Here is a 19139-nt window from a genome sequence, read left to right on the forward strand (position 1 = left end):
CAAAAGGATATGGTGTGGGAAAGCTTCAAGATGTTGCAGATAGACAGACAGAGGACAATGGTGTTGGAGGGGATCAAGTCACAGTCTCATCGGTTGCTGCAGGAGGCCAGAAGATGACGCGCGCTGCCCTAAGAAGAGCGAGACGAGAGCAAGAGCAAGACCAGCAGAAAGTTATGGAATCTTCAAAGTGTGCTTACAGTGAAGATGTGGGAGGAGAGCGGTCTAAAGAAGTTTTGGGGGTTATGACAGAGGTGCTCCAAAAGTTTTGGGGCGTTAAGATTGCTGATTAAATTTTTAGATTAGAATGTTAATGGAGTAAAATTATTATAGAGGAGAAAGAAAGTGTTTTTTTTTAATATTTCACACAATTTAAGATTGATGTTATTTGCTTGCTAGAAAAGTATATTAGGGTTATGGACTTAAAGTATGTGTTGAACTAAGAATGGGTATGTAAGCTCCTAATTAACAACAAGTTGTCTTAGAGATTGCCTAAATCTTTTTTTTTACATATACTCTTTTTATTTGAACTTTTATTTGAACTTAAGGATGATTTGGAACTACGAGACATTTGGCGTGATACATGCAAGAACTATTTTTGATCATAGTTTAGTTTGGTTGGAGATTATTAAGATTAACAGAGATAGGCCCTTTTGGTGCGTAACTGAGAATTTGTTTGGAAATTAGAGAAAGGTGGGAGAATGCAAATAGCAGGTGAAAGTTTTTTTTTCTTTTCCTTTTTTTTTTGAAATTAATATGAATAAGGACTGGGATTAAGAAAATTTATTTTGAGTAAAGCTCTTTTTCTGTTTTCCTCTTTTTCTTTTCTACTTTATTTGTAATATTAATATTGTTTGTACTCATTTTATATGAGCTAGAGAGAGATAGAATTTATAGTTTATTGTTGATAACATAGGGGTGTTTATGTTTGTTTTTCGATTTTATGCCCTGTATTTAGCTCTGGGAAGTCGGGGGGGGGGGAGGAGGGAGTGGGGGAGAGGGATAGGGAGGGTTGGATAGGGGTGGGGGAGGGGGGGATTAAAGTCAAAATGTATTGTAAAACTTTTTAAATTAAAAAAAAATATTTGTATTTATTTGTATTTTATTGTTGTCAGCCGCCCTGAGTCCTTCGAGAGATAGGGCGGCATACAAGTCTCATTATAAATAAATAAATAAATATGTTGTACGGAATGGAATGGGATAGGATAGAATAGAATTAGAAATAAGAAAGAATAGAATAGAATAGAATAGAATAGAATAGAATAGAATAGAATAGAATAGAATAGAATAGAATAGAATAGAATAGAATAGAATAGAATAGAATAGAATAGAATAGAATTACAGAATAGGATAGAATAGAATTAGAAATGAATAGAATAGAATAGAATAGAATAGAATAGAATAGAATAGAATAGAATAGAATAGAATAGAATAGAATAGAGCTGGAAGGGACCTTGGAGGTCTTCTAGTCCAGCCCCCTGCTCAAGCTGTAGGTCCTTACCTTAGGTGGTGCCTCGTTTTTGCTGCTGTTACATAGGATTTTACTACAGCCTGAAGTATAGAGACCTGAGTAAAGTCCTACAAAAATTATCTCTTCTTCCAGGGCTCTGGATGAAGCGGGGATGTCCTGCTAAATACTTCACTCTCACAGCACTGTCTTATGTTTAGTAGATAGTTACCCATGTAGTAGGGATGTATTGCTATTATCCTTCTCATCTTTTCTCGTCTTCTCATTTTTCCTATTTCCTCTTCCTATCTTATGATTTACCACTTGTTGTTTGTATCTAATGATTTATGATTGTATCTGATGGTTTATTTTTTATTTTTTATTTATTTTTATTTTAATCCCATTTATATCCCGCCCTTCTCCGAAGACTCAGGGCGGCTTACAATCTAAGAAGCACAAATCAATGTGCTTAGCAATTGCCTTCATTCTATGTATATGCCTGCTTATTAGGGCTTTCACACACACACCCCAAGCGGCATTATTACAAAGTCAGCTTAATTGCCCCCAACAATCTGGGTCCTCATGATGATCTATGACTTGTCATTTTGTAATTTGTATGTACACTGAGAGCTTATGCACCGGTGACAAATTCCTGGCTTGTCCAATCACGCTTGACCAGTAAAGAACATTCCTGTTCTAATTCCAGTATTAGAGTTCAGAGAACTTTTTAATACGTCCTACATCAGCCTCCTGCCTTTGAGGTCTAGCTCAGTTGCCTTCAAAAGCCCTCGAGATACTTCACCTTCTTTCTCTGTGTGTGCAAAGCCAACGATGGCACCAAACTCCTTCTGATTTTTTTTATCTTCCTCCCCTGGAACACAAGCTTACACCAGTCCTAGCAAATCTAGCATCCTAAAAATAAGGATTAAGAACCAAAAGTTACATTTCCCATCAGTTCTCCTGTTCACAAACACGTGCTTAAAGTTTAAAGGAAGGAAAAGATTTGAGGATTTACATAGCTCATCAGCCACTTCTTGCAAGGAAAAAGTACCCTGATGTTTTAGCATTAAATTCAAAAGCCTGGTTGTTTTTTTCCTCCTCTGTCGAAAATAGGCCTTGGCTGACAATGACAGAAAGGCCCTTACATAAGCAAGTTGAACTGCCTTCTTCCAGTTTGCCAAGTTAAAGAGGCCTCTCCACCTTTTTCAAGCTAACAGTGAATTTCTGCTGAAGGCCTATTGGATTCGGTTCAACGTTTTAGAAAATAGAAGCGTAAGTGACAGAATCAATATGCTTTCTCTTTAAAAAAAAGAGAGAGAGAGAGAGAGAGGTCACTGCCGCGTTGCATTGCTTAAAAGAATTTGCAAGGGAGTTTCCATAGTGCAGAATGCGGCCGCGCGAGTTGTAATGGGGGTTTCCCGATACTCCCATGTAACACCTCTACTCCGTGAGCTGCATTGGCTTCCGGTTGCCCTCCGGGTGAAATTCAAGGTGCTGGTTATCACCTATAAAGCCCTACATGGCCTGGGTCCGGGATATCTGAGGGAACACCTGCTGCCGGCATCAAATGCCCTTTGCCCAGTGCGCTCCCACAGGGAGGGTCTGCTCAGGGTCCCACCGGTAAGAGACTGCCGGCGGGTGACACCCAGGGATAGGGCCTTCTCGGTGGGAGCGCCTGCCCTCTGGAACCAGCTGCCGGTGGAGCTGAGAACTGCCCCCGACCTTCGATCATTCCACCGGGGCCTGAAGACCTGGCTCTTCGAGCTCTCGGGCCCAGACTGAGGAGGAATTTTTAATTTGGGGTTCTTTTTAACTGACTACAGGGTTACCGTATATACTTGAGTATAAGCCGAATTTTTCAGCCCACTTTTTGGGCTGAAAAATTCCACTTCGGCTTATACTCCAGTCAACAAAAAAAACTTACCGAGGACTTGTGCGCGGCCGAGGCTTTGGTGCTTCCGGGATCGCGCGCACCTCTCCCAAGCCACCGCCGTCCGGAGACCTGCCGAAGTTTGGGGAGGTTTGGGGAGGTGCGCGCGCACCTCCCCAAACCTCCCCAAACGTCGCTGGGTCTCCGTTCCTCTGCGCCCTGCCTGCCTGCTTCTTTCCACAGCGGAAAGAAGCAGGCAGGCAGGGGGCGGAGGAACGGAGACCCGGCGACGTTTGGGGAGGTTTGGGCGCCTCCCCAAACCTCCCCAAACGTCGCCGGGTCTCCGTTCCTCTGCGCCCTGCCTGCCTGCTTCTTTCCACAGCGGAAAGATCGCGCGCACCTCCCCAAACCTCCCCAAACTTCGGCAGGTCTCCGGACGCCGGCGGCTTGGGAGAGGTGCGCGCGATCCTGGAAGCACCGAAGCAAGTCCTCGGTAAGCTCCGGGCGGTCACTTGCTTCGCGTCTCCTGAGGGAAGGGGGGGCGACTGGAGCGGGCGTGTTTCCTCGCCTGCTGGGCGCCGCGATTTGCCCGGGGGAACGCGCGGGCCCCGAATAGCAGCGTGGAGCGAGGAAGCGGACAGCCAGGGCTTCCCGGAGAGCCAAGGCCACACAGGGTATTCCTGTGTATTCAGGCTTGCAAAATGGCGGATCGAGCCTCTGCTGGCGGCAGAGGCTTGCAGAACGGCGGATCGGCTTATACTCGAGTCAACAACTTTTTCCAGTTTTTGGGGGTGAAATTGGGGGTCTCGGCTTATACTCGAGTCGGCTTATACTCAAGTATATACGGTAATTTAATATTTTTTAATTTGGTTCTTAATTTTTGTATTTTGGATTTTTAATTCCCTGTAAACCGCCCTGAGTCCTCAGGGAATAGGGCGGTATATAAACATAACTAAATAAATAAATAAATAAGATCAGATTGAAAACTGCAGAGTCCAGATACTGGACTTCTTAAAAAGTTCCCTGAAGAAAAGTTAAATGGACTTTTTTTTTAAAGAAAAAAGGGTAATTCCTAGGCAATGTATAGGTAGTCCTTCACTTCATTTAATGACCGTGCTGAGTTAAAATGCCACTGAAAAAAGTGATTTTTGACCGTTTTTCACACTTACGACCGTTGCAGTATCCTCGTGATCACAGAATCAAAATATGAACGCTTGGCAACTGACTCGTATTTATGACGGTCGCAGTGTCCTGGGATCACGTGATCCCCTTTTGTGACAAGCAAATTCAATGGGGGAAGCCGGGTCCGCTTAACAACCAGGTTACTAACTTTATCAATTGCAGTGATTCACTTAACAACTGTGGTCACAAAATGGGGCAAAACTCACTTAACAAATGTTCTCCCTTAGCAACAGAAATTTTGGACTCGATAATCATAATTCGAGGACTACCTGTATGTTAAGGGACAGTATAGTTTTAGCTGTTATAAATATACCGTTTTTTCCCCCTATCCTGGAAGAGCTTTCCCCCCCCCAGAATGTAACTATGCTAAGAGATTTGGTAGTTCATAAAGCAATAATGAGTATAAAATTTATGAATCAGTTAACTTTTGATGTGCAATTTATTTTATCTATTTACGGTAAGCCTCTTGTAATTTCAGGCATTTCTTGAGTCCAAAGGTATTATTAGGGTCTGGGGAAATAGGATATTGGCTGTAATTCTTTTTAACACGGCTGCCACACGGAGATTGCATAAAACGTCATCGTATAAAAATTTGTTGTTTTTTTTGTTCTTCCAGGATCCAGTATTTCTCATAGAGAAAAGCAGAAGTTTTGCTGCGTTTCCTCCAAAAATAAGAGTTTAAAATAGATAGAATATTCTTTATTGGCCAAGGTGATTGGACACACAAGGGATTTGTCTCCAGTGCACAAGCTCTTGGTGTACACACAAGCAACAAGTGATAAATCGTGATCATAATCATCAGATACATAATCATAAGATACAACACTTAGTGAGACTGGAGTGAGGGAAGAACTATCGCGCTTTGTCTGGACACACTTGGCAAAAGGGTTTTAACAGCAAACATTATTTTTAAATTTATGTGCCGTCTCTCTCACTCTTGATATATGACACGCAGAAGCAACAGTCTAGTTCGGGTTACGTATACATGTGCATAGCGAGAAGTGCCGTTGTAAGTTGGAACCATCGCTAAGTGAACTGTTGTAATAAATTGAGGACCACCTGTAATATGGGAGCTGAAGTGAAATGAGACAACAGATCCTCCTTCAATAGACTCACAAGATACAAGCAATAACAACAACAACAATAAAGTTGGAAGGGACCTTGGAGGTCATCTAGTCCAACCCACACTCAGGCAGGAAACCCTACTACACCATTTCAGACAAGTGGCTGTCCAGTCTCTTCTTAAAAACTTCTAGTGTTACATCAGTAGCTTCTGCTAGAATGGACAGCTAGGATTTTTTTATTCCCCCCCCCACGTCGGCTTGAAATCTTTTTTAACTCTTTTGTCATAGATGAAAAGTGAAGAGGAGGAGGAGGAAGAGGAAGAGGAGTTTGTGGAGGTGCCCGAGAAGGAGGGCTTTGAGCCGCGGATCCCAGACCACCTTCGAGAAGAATACGGTGAGTTTATCCAGCTGTGAAGGCGTCACCCCTGCTTGCTGAATCCTTGCAGATGCAGAATGAGAGTTATTATTATTATTATTATTTTCCTGTATTTAGCGTAGCCTCCTTTGACAAACGTACCAAGTATTGTTGGCAGGTCAAACTCGGGAAATACTTTTATCTCTAACAATTCTAGAGATTTTTTTTTAAGGCGTTGTTGCCTTCGTGTGAGGTTGTCCCCTCTAAAAGATTTCAGCATCTTCTGTGTGTCCAATTTTCAACCCACACTTAGATAAAAAGTAAAGGTAAAGGTTCCCCCGCACATGCGTGCTAGTCGTTTCCGACTCTAGGGGCCGGTGCTCATCTCCGTTTCAAAGCCGAAGAGCCAGCGCTTGTCCAAGGACGTCTCCGTGGTCACGTGGCCGGCATGACTACTGTAGATGCCAAAGGCGCACGGAACGCTGTTACCTTCCCACTGTAGTGGTCCCTATTTTTCTACTTGCATTTTTTACGTGCTTTCGAACTGCTAGGTTGGCAGAAGCTGGGACGAGTAACAGGCGCTCACTCTGCTACACGGCACTCGGGATTCGACCCGCCAAACTGCCGACCTTCTGATCGACAAGCTCAGCGTCCTAACCCACTGAGCCACCGCGTCCCTCACACTTAGATAGATAGACCCATTTCAAAGTGCCAGCTGGCCTATAATTCAGAGATTCCCAGAGAGAGAGAAATGTCTCTTTTTCTCAGCAGGAAAAACTAGGATGCGTTGAAGGAAAGCTCCTTTGTTAGAAGGTAAGGCTGGTATTCTTAGATACGATACCCCAAATTCAAAATTACTTTGAAGATACAATACTGTGGATAAATTTAATAAAACTACAGGTAGTCCTGGACTTATCACCACAAATCTCTGTTGTTAAGTGAAACATTTGCTAAGTCAGTTTGGCTCCATTTTTCAACCTTTCTTGCCACAATTGTTAAGGGACTCACTGCAGTTCTTAAATTAGTAACATGGTTCTTAAGTGATAATCTGGCTTCCCCATGGACTTTGATTGACAGAAGGTCGCAAAAGGGGATCATAACACCCGGGACACTGCAACTGTCATAAGTACATGCCAGTTGCCAGGCGTCTGAGTTTCGATCACGTGATCCTGGGAATGCTGCAAAGGTCGTAACTGTGAAAAACGGTCATATGTCACTGTTTTTGGTGCTGTTGTAACTTTGGATGGTCACTAAATGAACTGTTGTAAGTTGAGCGCTACCTGTGTTTGTAGTGACTCTGGTCTTCCTTGAGCAGTGTTAACTGCCTGGACTTTTGCCTTGAAAACGCAGAAAGGAGAATTGTGCTAGGTTTTAGAGAAAAGGCTACCTTAATATATATTTTTTCTAGCGACTTTTTTTTTAGTTAGGCAAAAGATAGTATATCAATGCATGCAGCATATTCAGGAACAATCTGCAATCTTTATTTTCAGCCCTGCTGATTAATTGGGGGACATTTTTAAGCCTTCCTTAGGGCTTCCATTGATTAATGACACCAATTATTCAATTAAAACTTGCAGCCTTAATTTAGCAATGGCATTTGGAGCTTTCTAACCCGTGTAATCTTTATTTTCACACTTCTTCAATCTTTCTTCTGCTCTTGAGAGTTGGGTTAGGATCTGACTGGATCTAGAATGCTCAGCAAGGAAATAAAAGTGATCAACACAATACAGAAATTTAAAAATTTAAAAATCTTTCTCCTTTTCCCATCCATCATAAATGTCTACATTCTTTGTCAATTAAGCATATTTTCCCACAGGGCCCTCGGACCATCTACAGGCAGTCCTTGACTATCTTTTGTTTAATGACCGTTCAGAGTTACGACGGCTCTGAAAAAAAGCCACTTATGACCATTTTTCACACTTAGGATGTTGCAGCCTCCCCATGATCACGTGATCAGAATTCAGACTGCTTGGCAACTGACTCGTATTTATGACGGTTGCAGAGTCCTGGGGTTGTCTGTTCCCCTTTGGCCACCTTCTGACAAACAAAAGTCCATGAGGAAGCCAGAATCACTTAACAACCGTATTCCTAACTTAACAAAAGCAGTGATTCACCAAACGGTGGCGAGAAAAGTTGCAAAACATCCGAACCCGATAGTCTTGCTTTTCTAGGCCACCAAGGTGTGCGTATGTGGGTATATGCATAACTTTTTTTTTTTACATGTTTATGCAACGTACATTGGCGGGGGTGACCCTTTGAGAGCTGCATGCCACCAAATCTCATTTTAATGTATGCTGATTAGCGGACATTTAGAGTGACAATGAAGTTATTCTTCTGTCCTGCAACAAACGTCTCGCTTAGCAACACAATTTGGGGCTCAGTCCTGGTCACAATTTTGAGGGCTAACTGTATTTTCAGCCAGTGTTGCAAGCTGGTTCTGTGTTGCTCAGGGAGAGGCAGTCTCTTTGGGTGCCTGACGGCAACCAGAAACTCTTCCAGATAAAACTTTGTAATTCACCCAGACATGTCAGTCACTAAGGCCACGTTGAAGAAGAACGTGTGAATGCACAACGTCCCCAACTTCTGCCCTGCCTGGTTTCCAGGAGTCCTCGCTGCTCCCATAGTACCACTGTGTTTATTTTGGGCCCTCATGGGGGGGCCACGGGGCGCAGGGCTTCCCCCCCCCCAATCAACTCTCTGAACCCTAGAAAAGTCCATACTGGGTCCTGCTCCAGTCCTCCACCTTATCTGAATTCACAAATTACCCCTGAAAGACAAGTCGGGAACCAGCTCATTCCGTATCCTATTTAAATTATTCACGTATTGATTTTCTTTTCTTTTACCTTCTTGGGTTGAAGGATTTGCTTTTTAATATACTGAGAATCGAGATGAACTCAACGCATGTTGTGCACTAAATGGGAAACAGCAGATTGTTCTTTATTCTGTTTTTTTTTAAATGAGCTTTTCCAGAAATGGGGGGGGGTTGATTTGGAGGGACACCCTGAACGTAGTAATATACAGGAAGTCCCCGACTCACAACAATTCATTTAGTGACCGTTCCAAGTTGCAACAGCACTGAAAAAAGTGGCCTACGACCGTTTCTCACACTTACAACCCTTTTCAGCAATCGCCGTTCTCACGGGATCAAAATTCGGATGCTTAGCAACTGACTCAGACGTACGACGGTCGCAGTGTCCCGGGGTCACATGATCCCCTTTTGCGACCCCCCCCCAAATCCATGGGGAAGCCAGATTCACTTAACAACCATGTCACAAACGTAACAACTACAGTGATCCCCTTAACAGCTGTAGCAAGAAAGGTTGTAAATGGGGGAAAAACTCACAAATATTTTGCTGAGCAACAAAAATGTTGCACTCAATTGTGCTTGCAAATGTGTGTGTGTGTGTATATATATACACTTCTCCCAGAAGAACGAAGCTGAAGCTAGGCTTCAAATTCAAAAGTGAAGAATTGCTTCAGAGTATCTAGAATATTTGCATAGCATCCATCGGTAATTCCTTAAAACATCCTTTAAAAAATACCAAAAACCTAGGATTGCACAGCTGTAATGGAAATACGATGTATTTCCATTAAGGAAGCCAGGCTGGGTGTCAGCTACCCCATCTGCTTCAAAATATCTTATTGTCCACCTCTGGAGTTGTGATATGAATTGGATGCCCAGCGATCTGTATACATTTTCAGGAAATAACCGTATATAAACTTGTCTGTATTCCTTTGAATTTGCGTTCTGATTAACAGCAAATTATAAATTGCTTATCTTGGAATTAAAATTAAATTGCTCTTAATTAAAGCATTCTGCTCTGAAACCCACGCTTGTTTACAATGGGCAATTTCTAAGCTTTTTGCACCCTGCTAAACCTCAAAAAGAGACATGGTGGCTCAGTGGGTTAGAACGCTGAGCCTGTCGATCAGAAGGTTGGCAGTTTGGCGGGTCGAATCCCGAGTGCCGCATAACAGAGTGAGCGCCTGTTACTCATCCCAGCTTCTGCCAACCTAGCAGTTCGAAAGCACGTAAAAATGCAAGTAGAAAAATAGGGGCCACTACGGTGGGAAGGTAACGAGTTCCGTGCGCCTTTGGCGTCTAGTCATGCCGGCCACATGACCACGGAGACGTCCTCGGACAAGCGCTGGCTCTTCGGCTTTGAAACGGAGATGAGCACCGGCCCCTAGAGTCGGAAACAACTAGCACGCATGTGCGGGGGAACCTTTACCTTTACCTTAAACCTCAAAAGTTCAACTGCTACTTCAATGGCTTTTCATCCCGAGCACGGAGATACGAGAAGAAGCGCTGAATTTTGCAATTTCAATTTTATCCTTCAAGTTTAGAACAATCTGTTTCTTGCTTAACCAATTATTTTTTTCTTTGTACACCAGGTTTCTCTTCTATAACCGAACAGTTACCATCCAGAAAGAGTTAGCTGAGCAGGTTTTAATTAATCTCACAGCTGCAAAAGTACATCTTGACCGCAGTTAGGGCAGTCAGAAATGACTTTTGGGATAGATGTTAGAGCCACTTTGATTTTCTGTGGGCAAGATGGAATGTAAATTTGCAAAAGAATTTCGGTGATTAGGTAACTGAAGTGTGAAGACATAACCCATTAAGGGGTGTCATGCCAAATTAATATTACCAGGCCTTTTAATGACCCCTCATTTGTATAATCCTTATTTACAGTTGCACCTGATCACCAACAGATGAGGGCCCTTTTTGCACTCAAAAGCCCCAGAGGTACTGCAAAAAAGAGCCCAGTTTTGTTGAGAATGGGCCCCTAAATTGCTATCAGAAGTTACTGTAAATTTGGTGGATAAAGACCTTGAAAGAAAATTTGGAACTTGGTTATACTATGTATGCCCAAAAGTGGAAAGAGATGCTAATTCCCCTCAATAAAAGAGTAAAAATTGCTGTCTGGCTTTGGCCGAGATGGCAAAGCCAACTAAAGGGAAGAATTTATCTTCTGCCTTCTGTACTCAAAAGTGAAAAAAATAAAAACTTTAATTTTACTTTAACTATTTAACGCAGGGGTCTTCAAACTTGGCCCTTTTATGACTTGTGGACTTCAACTCCCAGAATTCCTCAGCCAGGCTTGCCTGGCTGAGGAATTCTGGGAGTTGAAGTCCACAAGTCATAAAAGGGCCAAGTTTGAAGACCCCTGATTTAATGACTAGAGTGACCTTTGTAGAAATGGGTTTAAATTTTTTTGAAATGTACGTAAAGCGAAAGGGTTGGGGCTGTTAATTTGTATTCTACTGCACTGAAAAAAAATTGGAAGCCACAACATTTCCCCCTTTTTTCTCTTCTTTCTGCAATTCTTTTCTCTTTAACTCTCTCGATTTTTGTTCCTGTTTGTATTATAATATAATAAACTTATAATAAACTTTAATGAAATACTTAAAAACTAAGAGAAGTTATTTTAATGTGTAGAAGTGTATGTTTGGACCAAAATGATGCTGGGAGTTCCAGTAAAAAAGCATACAATGAAATGGGTGATGGTAGATAAAGGCACAGTGATGTACTAAAAATTTAATGAATAATATAAGAAAATATTTTTAAAAATATTTTTAAAATCAGGAAATATTTTTTTAAAAAAAATCAGGTGCCCAAACCGGATCCAAAGCACATTTGTGCATCTCTACATCAAATTCAGATCAAAGTCAGCTCCTAAGACAGAATGGTAGTGGGTCTTCAGACAACATTTGTTCCTGTTGTGTGGAGCAGAACACAAAAGGCTTCCCATTTCTCCTGCCTAAATTCTTTGGATTTTAGCTCATATTAATCAATAATTTTTGTAGATTGGATGAATTGGACCTGTATACAGAAAGGGAGGCAGGAAGCGAATCCGTTCTGCAAAAATTTTATTTTTTTATAATTTATGTTCTTGCTTGGTGTGCGTTTCTCTCCGTTCCACCAAATCCCGATGACGTCTGTTCTTCTATTTTCTCTGAATTTTTACCAAGGAGTTTTTATCTTCCCCCTAATCCCACCATTTCTGTCAGGACATAATCTCTTTCTCAAATTTACATTTTAATTACAAGGCCAGCTGAACGAGCTAAAATCAATAAAGTCAGCCTTCTTCCCTATCCAACTTTCTGCGTGGGGGGGGGGACCCAACCTCTCCCTTTCCTTCTATTGATGGATCTCTTTAGGATGGTTCTTTTTTACTCCTGCAGGCAAATAGGTACCATTGGGTCACTTTAGAGGGGGTGGGAAAAGAGAATTTGGATTTTATTTTATTTTTTTCTGCCAACGAAAGTGTTAAATGATGTAGTAATCAAGGCCTTGTACTGGTATGATGGACCGTTGAAAATACATAAAGGATACCTTTAAAGTCGAACTGTAATTTTGGAAGCATTTTATTTCGTGTGAAATGGGAACTCATATAAATCTAATGTGGGTTTATAGATAAATTAAAAAATGTTAAAACGAGGAGCTCTCCGTTTACTGCATAAGTCCCCTTTTTTCTTTTTTTTTTATTTCTTAAAATTTACACTACCTGGTTTACCATTTTTAAATTTGTAGCTCTGCTTTGGCGTCTTCCAAGCTGCTGACGAGCCAAAAGCAGAGCTATTTCGATAACTCTCAAGACGGTGCTTATAGTCTTCAAGGTCCATGTTCAAAATGGCAGCCGAGAAATCCTGAATTGCTTCTGCAGAGTTGCCTCAGAATCTCCTTAAAGTCCCTTTAAACCGCATTCAAACCGAATTTGAGATTGAAGCACCCATATAGACCCTGTGAGGCTCTGGATCGGCTGTGGAATTCCAGCGTCTCTAGTTCTTGACTTATGACCACAGTGGAGCCCAGGTTTTCTGTTGCTAAGTAAGACATTTCTTCAGTGAATTTTTGCCCCGTTTTATGACCTTTCTTCCCACAGCTGCTAAGTGAATTGCTGCAATTAAGTTAGTAACACAGTTTCCCCCACTGACTTTGCTTCTCAGAAGGTCGTAAAAGAGAATCGCTTGACCCCCCCGGGGACGCTGCAACAGTCATAAGTACATGCCAGTTGCCAAGCCTCTGAATTTTGATCACATGACCCTGGGGATGCTGCAACGGTCATTAAACGTGAAAAACGGTCCTAAGTCCCTTTTTTCGGTGCCGTTGTAACTTTGAACGGTCACTAAACAGATACAGGTGTTGACTAATGGATAAGTAACCAGGAAGATGAAATCCCGATTGATGTGGACAATTGGGGGGAAAAATGGAAAATTCTAGAAAGATTAGTTTGGTAGGTTGATCTATCTTTTCAAAAACCTTTTTTTTTGCTCGTCCTTTTATTTATATAAATAAATTCCTTATATATTCTTTTTGCTTTTTTTGAACAATTTGCTATCAGTAAATTGTCTTATTTTGAATTCGTAGACCATCCTGCTTCCCGAGAACCTTATGCTGTATACAAAATTAGCTGTGCAAGCCAACCATGTGTTCCCTCCTGGATGACGTAGGAGGATTTTACACGCCGCTTGGCAATAATTCTATCACCATACTCTCTTCCTTTATTCTTTGAGGCCTGGAACCTGTGTTGCCCACCAGAAAAAGTGCGGTAGGAACTGGGAAGAACAAAGCGGTGCCGATGTCTCCGTTCTTATCCCAATCTGGAATAATGGGGGAAGAGCTGGATCCAACCTCTGCTGCAGCCACGTGGAAAATTATCCGAGACAAACTGCCCAGACTGCCAACTGCAGAGGACAAGTAGGTACCAGACGTTGGGCAGATATCTTATCCCAAAGGTGCTTTTTCAGGAAGCAACTAGACTTTCTTGTTTTTCTTTAAAGACGTTTCGCTTCTCATCCAAGAAGCTTCTTCAGCTCTGACCGGATGGTGGGGAATGGAAGGATTTAGACTCCTTGCAGACCGCTGGTCATTTGCCTCCTTTTAGAGAGTCCTTGAGGCCACTTGGAGGTTACCTGTGGTGCAAATGGGTGTGGAAGCCTTCTTGGAACTGTCGAAAGGACCATGTTGTAGACTGGAGATGGATGATGTTGTATCCCTCCCCCTCCATTGAGAGAAGACTGTTCAGTTTTGACCTAGGTGGCCTCTTGAACCCCTCTTGCACACTCAGGTGACCCCGAGGACACAGGTAAACCTCCAAGTGGCCTCAATGACTCTCAGAGAGAGTGCAAAGGGCCAGCGGTCTGCAAGGAGTATAAATCCTTCCCTTCCCCACCATCCAGTCAAGAGCTGAAGAAGCTCCTTGGATGAGAAAGGACATGTTTTCAAAGAAAAACAAAGAAAGTCTAGTTGCCTCGTGAAAAAGTGTCTTTCGGACAACCATGACAGGGATGACTGAGAATCTCCATAGACAGATATCTTAGAAATTTCATCCTTGGATCCAAATCAATGGCACGGAATCATGCTGGGGCTTAATAATTGTGTAAGATTGGTTTTATTCTATCATTGTTGTAGAGACAATGTTTTGAACCGGGATTGTGAACATTTTGGGGTCCTTGGTGCTCTCTGAGCTTGCTTGTTTTCTTACAGACATTTCATTACCCAACTAGGTAATGCTAGAAGGGAGAAGGGTTTACTCCAGTGGTAGGATTCAGCCAGTTTGGCGGAACTGGTAGCTAAATTTTGCTGAGTTCAGAGAACCAGTTGAATGCACACTGCTTCCAGAAGTCCAGTCTAGGCCTTGTAGGCCTGGAGGAGGCCTCCGAGGCCTAGAATGGCCTGCCGGAAGTGCATGGATGTCACTTCCGGAAGTCTGTTTTAGGCCTCGAAGGACTAGAGGAGATCTCGCAGGCCTAGAATGGCCCACTGGAAGTGCGTGGATGCCATTTCCGGACGTCTGTTCTAGGAGGCCTGGAGGAGGCCTCCGAGGCCTAGAATGGCCCACAGGAAGTACATGGATGCCACTTCCGGAAGTCCATTCTAGGCCTCGGAGGCCCGGTTTACTCTCTGTTTATATACATATGGTTTGCCCTATGAGTGTTGGGGGGCAGGGGGGAGTTCCTTGATTAAGTGGAACCATCAACTCAAGGAGGCAGCAACTTGGACAAAAAGTCAAGGAGTAAACAGCCTAAGAAGAAGAAGCTTCTTGGATGAGAAGCGAAAGATCTTCAAAGAAAAACAAGGAAATCCTGAAAAAAGCCTCTTTAGGAGTAAACAACAGCCTAACAGATGGGAAGCATGGACAGTTATTAAAATTATACTTGTTAAAAGGTAACAAGGATGTAAAATGTAGTCCCCTTCTTGGATCTTGTTTGGACTGCCTCTGTCTCCCCAAGCATCCAAAACACACAGAGTTTTGTTATGAATGTACAATATATCAGGGGATTTCCTAGAGCTGCTTAACAACACATTGCATCGTGCGAATGGGGTTTTTTCTGCTTTCTTACCATTTTTCACGCACGTTGTAGGGATTGCGAACCGACGACATCCAAGGAGGCCAACAGTCAGCGTGAAGAAGAGAAAGCCAAAGCTCCTCTGGTGCCTTTTGGGATGGACCTGTTCTACTGGGGCCAGGAGCAGCCAACATCTGCAAAGATCCTCAGGTACAAACTGGTCCAAAATATGGAACACGTTTTCCTCCCCTGAGATGAACAAGTTCCAGACATGCTCTCTATGGGCACGCGTGCCGTCGCCCCAGTCCTTCAGCTGGGCTTTATAAAACCTTTTAGGCCTCCGGCGCCGTGTGCAAAAAAAAAAAAAAAGGCTCAATCAATCAATCGATTTCAACTTCTCGCGGGGAAAAAAAGATCTCGCAAAGTTGGAATTGATTGATTGAACTTTTTAGTCCCACCCAGTCTGCCATTACCACCGCAGTCACGCCCACCCAGTGGGCCACGCCCACCCAATGGGCCACGCCCACCCGGCACCCAACCATACATAAGTGGGTTTTGGGTTACAGTTTGGGCACTCGGTCTCTAAAGCGTTCGCCATCGCTGGTCTAAACCCTTTAGTGTCTTAACTCTGTTTATTCATTTGTGACCCAGGAAGGTGGTGCAGATGGGGAATTGATTCTTGATTTGCGGAGGGTCTGTAACGGGGAAGGTGATATGTTGAGCATATTTATCCCGAATGTTATATTTGTGTGTGTGTGTGTGTGTACGTGTGCTTGTTCCTTTGAGTCAGTGTCGATAAGTCCTTGCAGTTTCTTGAGAAGACTTTGGAAGTGTTTTGCCATTACTTTTTTTTCCTAGGGCTGAGAGAGAAGGACTGGCCCAAGGTCACCCAGCTGGCCTTGTGCCTAAGTGACCGGTCATTAAGTGAGGACTGCCCGTAACCCCCTGCCTCTGACAATCAGAGCCTTGGGACAGAGCACAGCAGATAGTCCTCAATCTTGAGTTGTGCTTGTGCATTTCTCCCAACTGCTTGCTCTTAGTCTGAGCCAGCTCCTCCTCCTCCTCCCCCCCCCATTGTCCATCCACTGCAGGATGGAGGCCTCTTTCAAGGAAAAAAACAACAAGAAAGTCCAGTTCCCTTTTGGAAAAAGCACCTTTGGGAATTGATAGAAATGGGAACATAAGCGGTGGTCATCACTGTTTGTTAAATTTCCAGGAAAGCGTATTCTTAATCCGCTAGGGGGCATAAGATGTCAACAATAAGATTACGTAACGCTGTTTTGGGCATCAGAAAGCAAACTCAAGACTTTCTTTTCCTGCCTTCCCTCAACTTTCAATTTTCATTATCATTTTTTTGGGGGGGGGATAACTTTCACCATCGTTAATAACAACAACAACTTTATTAACAACAACCATCGTTAATAGTTTTTCCTTTGAACCAAGCTCCAAACTTGCTTTTCAAAGACCGTTCTCCTCATCACAAAATAACAGACTTGGAAGGGACCTTGGAGGTCTTCTAGTCCAACCCCTTCAAATCAAGGAGGGGTTACATTCTGTCTGGGTTACCGTGTGATGATCATCTCCAAAAACAGTGGGTTTTTGATGGCTTGATTTGGTTTTCCTTCGTCTCTGATGACATTTGGAACTTCAACAAAAATCACATACTTCTATTTTTCTATTTATATAATCACATAACTCTTTTTGGGGGCGGGCGGGTTAGGACCCAGGTAGCGGATCTAAAAAAAAAAAAGGAAAGGAAAATTTCTGGAAATGAATCGTTTCAAATATCTCTTGATTGAAATTAGCTTGTACTGGGGGTCCTCAAATTACAACAGTTCGTTTAGCGACCGCTCAAAGTCACAACGGCACTGAAAAAAGGAACTGATGACCGTTTTCCACACTTATGACCGTAGCAGCGTCCCCATGGGGTCAGGTGATCAAAATTCAGACGCTGGGCAACTGACTCGCATTTATGACGGTCGCAGTGTCTCCCGGGATCACGTGATCCCCTTTTGCGACCTGACAAACAAAGTCAATGGGGGATCCAGATTCACTTAATGACCGTGTTACTAATTGCAGTGATTCACTTAACAACTGTGGCAGGAAAGGTCGCAAAATGGGGCGACACTCACTTAACAAATGTCTCGCTTAGTGATATAAATGTTGGCTCAATTGTGTTCATAAGTCAAGGACTACCTGTAGATAAATTAAGATGTATTTTGGGGGCCATTAAACTCAGCCGTTTATTAGATGATGATGATGATGATTTTATTTTTTATTTATTTTATTAGACTTATATACCGCCCTTCTCCCGTAGGACTCAGGGCGGTTCACAAGGTTTTTTAAAAACAATACAAGTTACAAAAATTAAAAACAATTAAAATGATTACACTAACCTTGAACTAAAAACCCCAATTACAACTAAAATACAATTAAAATCCCAGTTAATACTCTCAGTCCAGGCCAGAAAGCTCGAAGAGCCAGGTCTTCAGGTCCCGGCAGAATGAGCGAAGGTCAGGGGCAGTCCTAAGCTCTACAGGCAGCTGGTTCCAAAGGGAGGGCGCACCCACAGAGAAGGCCCTCCCCCTGGGTGTTACCCGCCGGCAATCTTTTACTGGGGGTACCCTGAGAAGGCCCTCCCTGTGGGAGCGCACAGGACGAAGGGAGCATGATGCCGGCAGCAGGTGTTCCCTCAGATATCCCGGACCCAAGCCATTTAGGGCTTTATAGGTCATCACCAGCACCTTGAATCTCACCCGGAGGGCAACCGGGAGCCAATGCAGCTCGCGGAGTAGAGGTATTACATGGGAGTATCGGGAAACCCCCATCACAACCCGCGTGGCCGCATTCTGCACCAGCTGGAGCCTCCGAGTGGTCCTCAAGGGCAGCCCCATGTAGAGAGCGTTGCAGTAGTCCAATCGGGAGGTCACGAGCGCATGAGTGACTGTGCGTAGGGCATCTTGGTCCAGGTAGGGTCGCAACTGGCACACCAGATGAACCTGGGCAAAAGCCCCCCTGGTCACGGCACCTATATGGTCTTCAAAACTGAGCCGTGAATCCAGGAGGACGCCCATGTTCCGAGTCCAGGAGATAGGAGGAGAATAATATGATGATGATAATACCTGGCCATCGAAACTGTGCGATTATGGATGAAAGGTAACAGTGATACCCATTGTCATCGGGGCACTGGGAACTATGTCCAAAAGCTTTGCAAAATACATCAGGAAACTGCAGCTCCCTGTAATAACTCCAGCAAAGCTACAAAAAACTGCGCTACTTGGAACATCTTACATTTTAAGGATACCTGGTTGATACCTAGGATGCTGGCAGTAACCTGTGTCAACCATTAGTGCCTGTCAATTTGAATGTTCAGCTGACTGAGGTTCATGTTTAATGAATGATGATGATGGAAGGGAACTTGGAGGTCATCTAGTCCAACCCCCTGCTCAGGCAGGAAACCCTACCATTTCAGACAAATGGCTGTCCAGTCTCTTCTTGAAAACCTCCAGTGTTGGAGCATCCACAACTTCTGGAGGCAGGTTGTTCCACTGGTTAAATGTTTTCACTGTCAGGAAGTCTCTCCTTAATTCCAGAGCTGGATGTCACGAGCACACAGAGGGATTTATATCCGTGTTTATTGTTGCATTTTTGTCCCCTCTAGGTGTTCTTCTGAGCATCGCTTCTGGGCACCAAGCGAAGTCGAAGAAGAAGTAGAAAACAAAGATCTTACAGAGATGCTGAAAAGTCGGTACATCACCTACGCTGGCAAGTTTGAACCCGTGAAACACAAGTGCCGGGCCCCGATGCCCAACGGGGGTCTTTGTGAGAGACAGGATCGGTTTAAGGTGGGTGTGAAGGAGTAAGTGAGCTCCCTTGTGTCAGGCTTGTACACAAGACCTCACCTGATCCTCACTAACTTGCCCAGATTTT

At 43.4% G+C, this 19139-nt stretch overlaps 1 protein-coding gene across 1 annotated transcript in view; it reads left to right on the forward strand.

Annotated features, from left to right (window-relative positions):
- UVSSA (UV stimulated scaffold protein A) overlaps positions 1–19139 on the forward strand; it is a 51193-nt gene that overhangs the window by 21608 nt on the left and 10446 nt on the right. Inside the window, exons 8-11 of the mRNA XM_081328000.1 lie at positions 5849–5954; positions 13434–13617; positions 15285–15419; positions 18871–19054. Of these exons, the coding sequence (XP_081184126.1) occupies positions 5849–5954; positions 13434–13617; positions 15285–15419; positions 18871–19054 (609 nt within the window). The remainder of the gene's footprint in view (positions 1–5848; positions 5955–13433; positions 13618–15284; positions 15420–18870; positions 19055–19139) is intronic.

The sequence above is a fragment of the Vipera berus genome (assembly GCF_964194415.1).
Source record: "Vipera berus genome assembly, chromosome: 4".
NCBI classification, from domain to species: Eukaryota; Metazoa; Chordata; class Lepidosauria; order Squamata; family Viperidae; genus Vipera; species Vipera berus.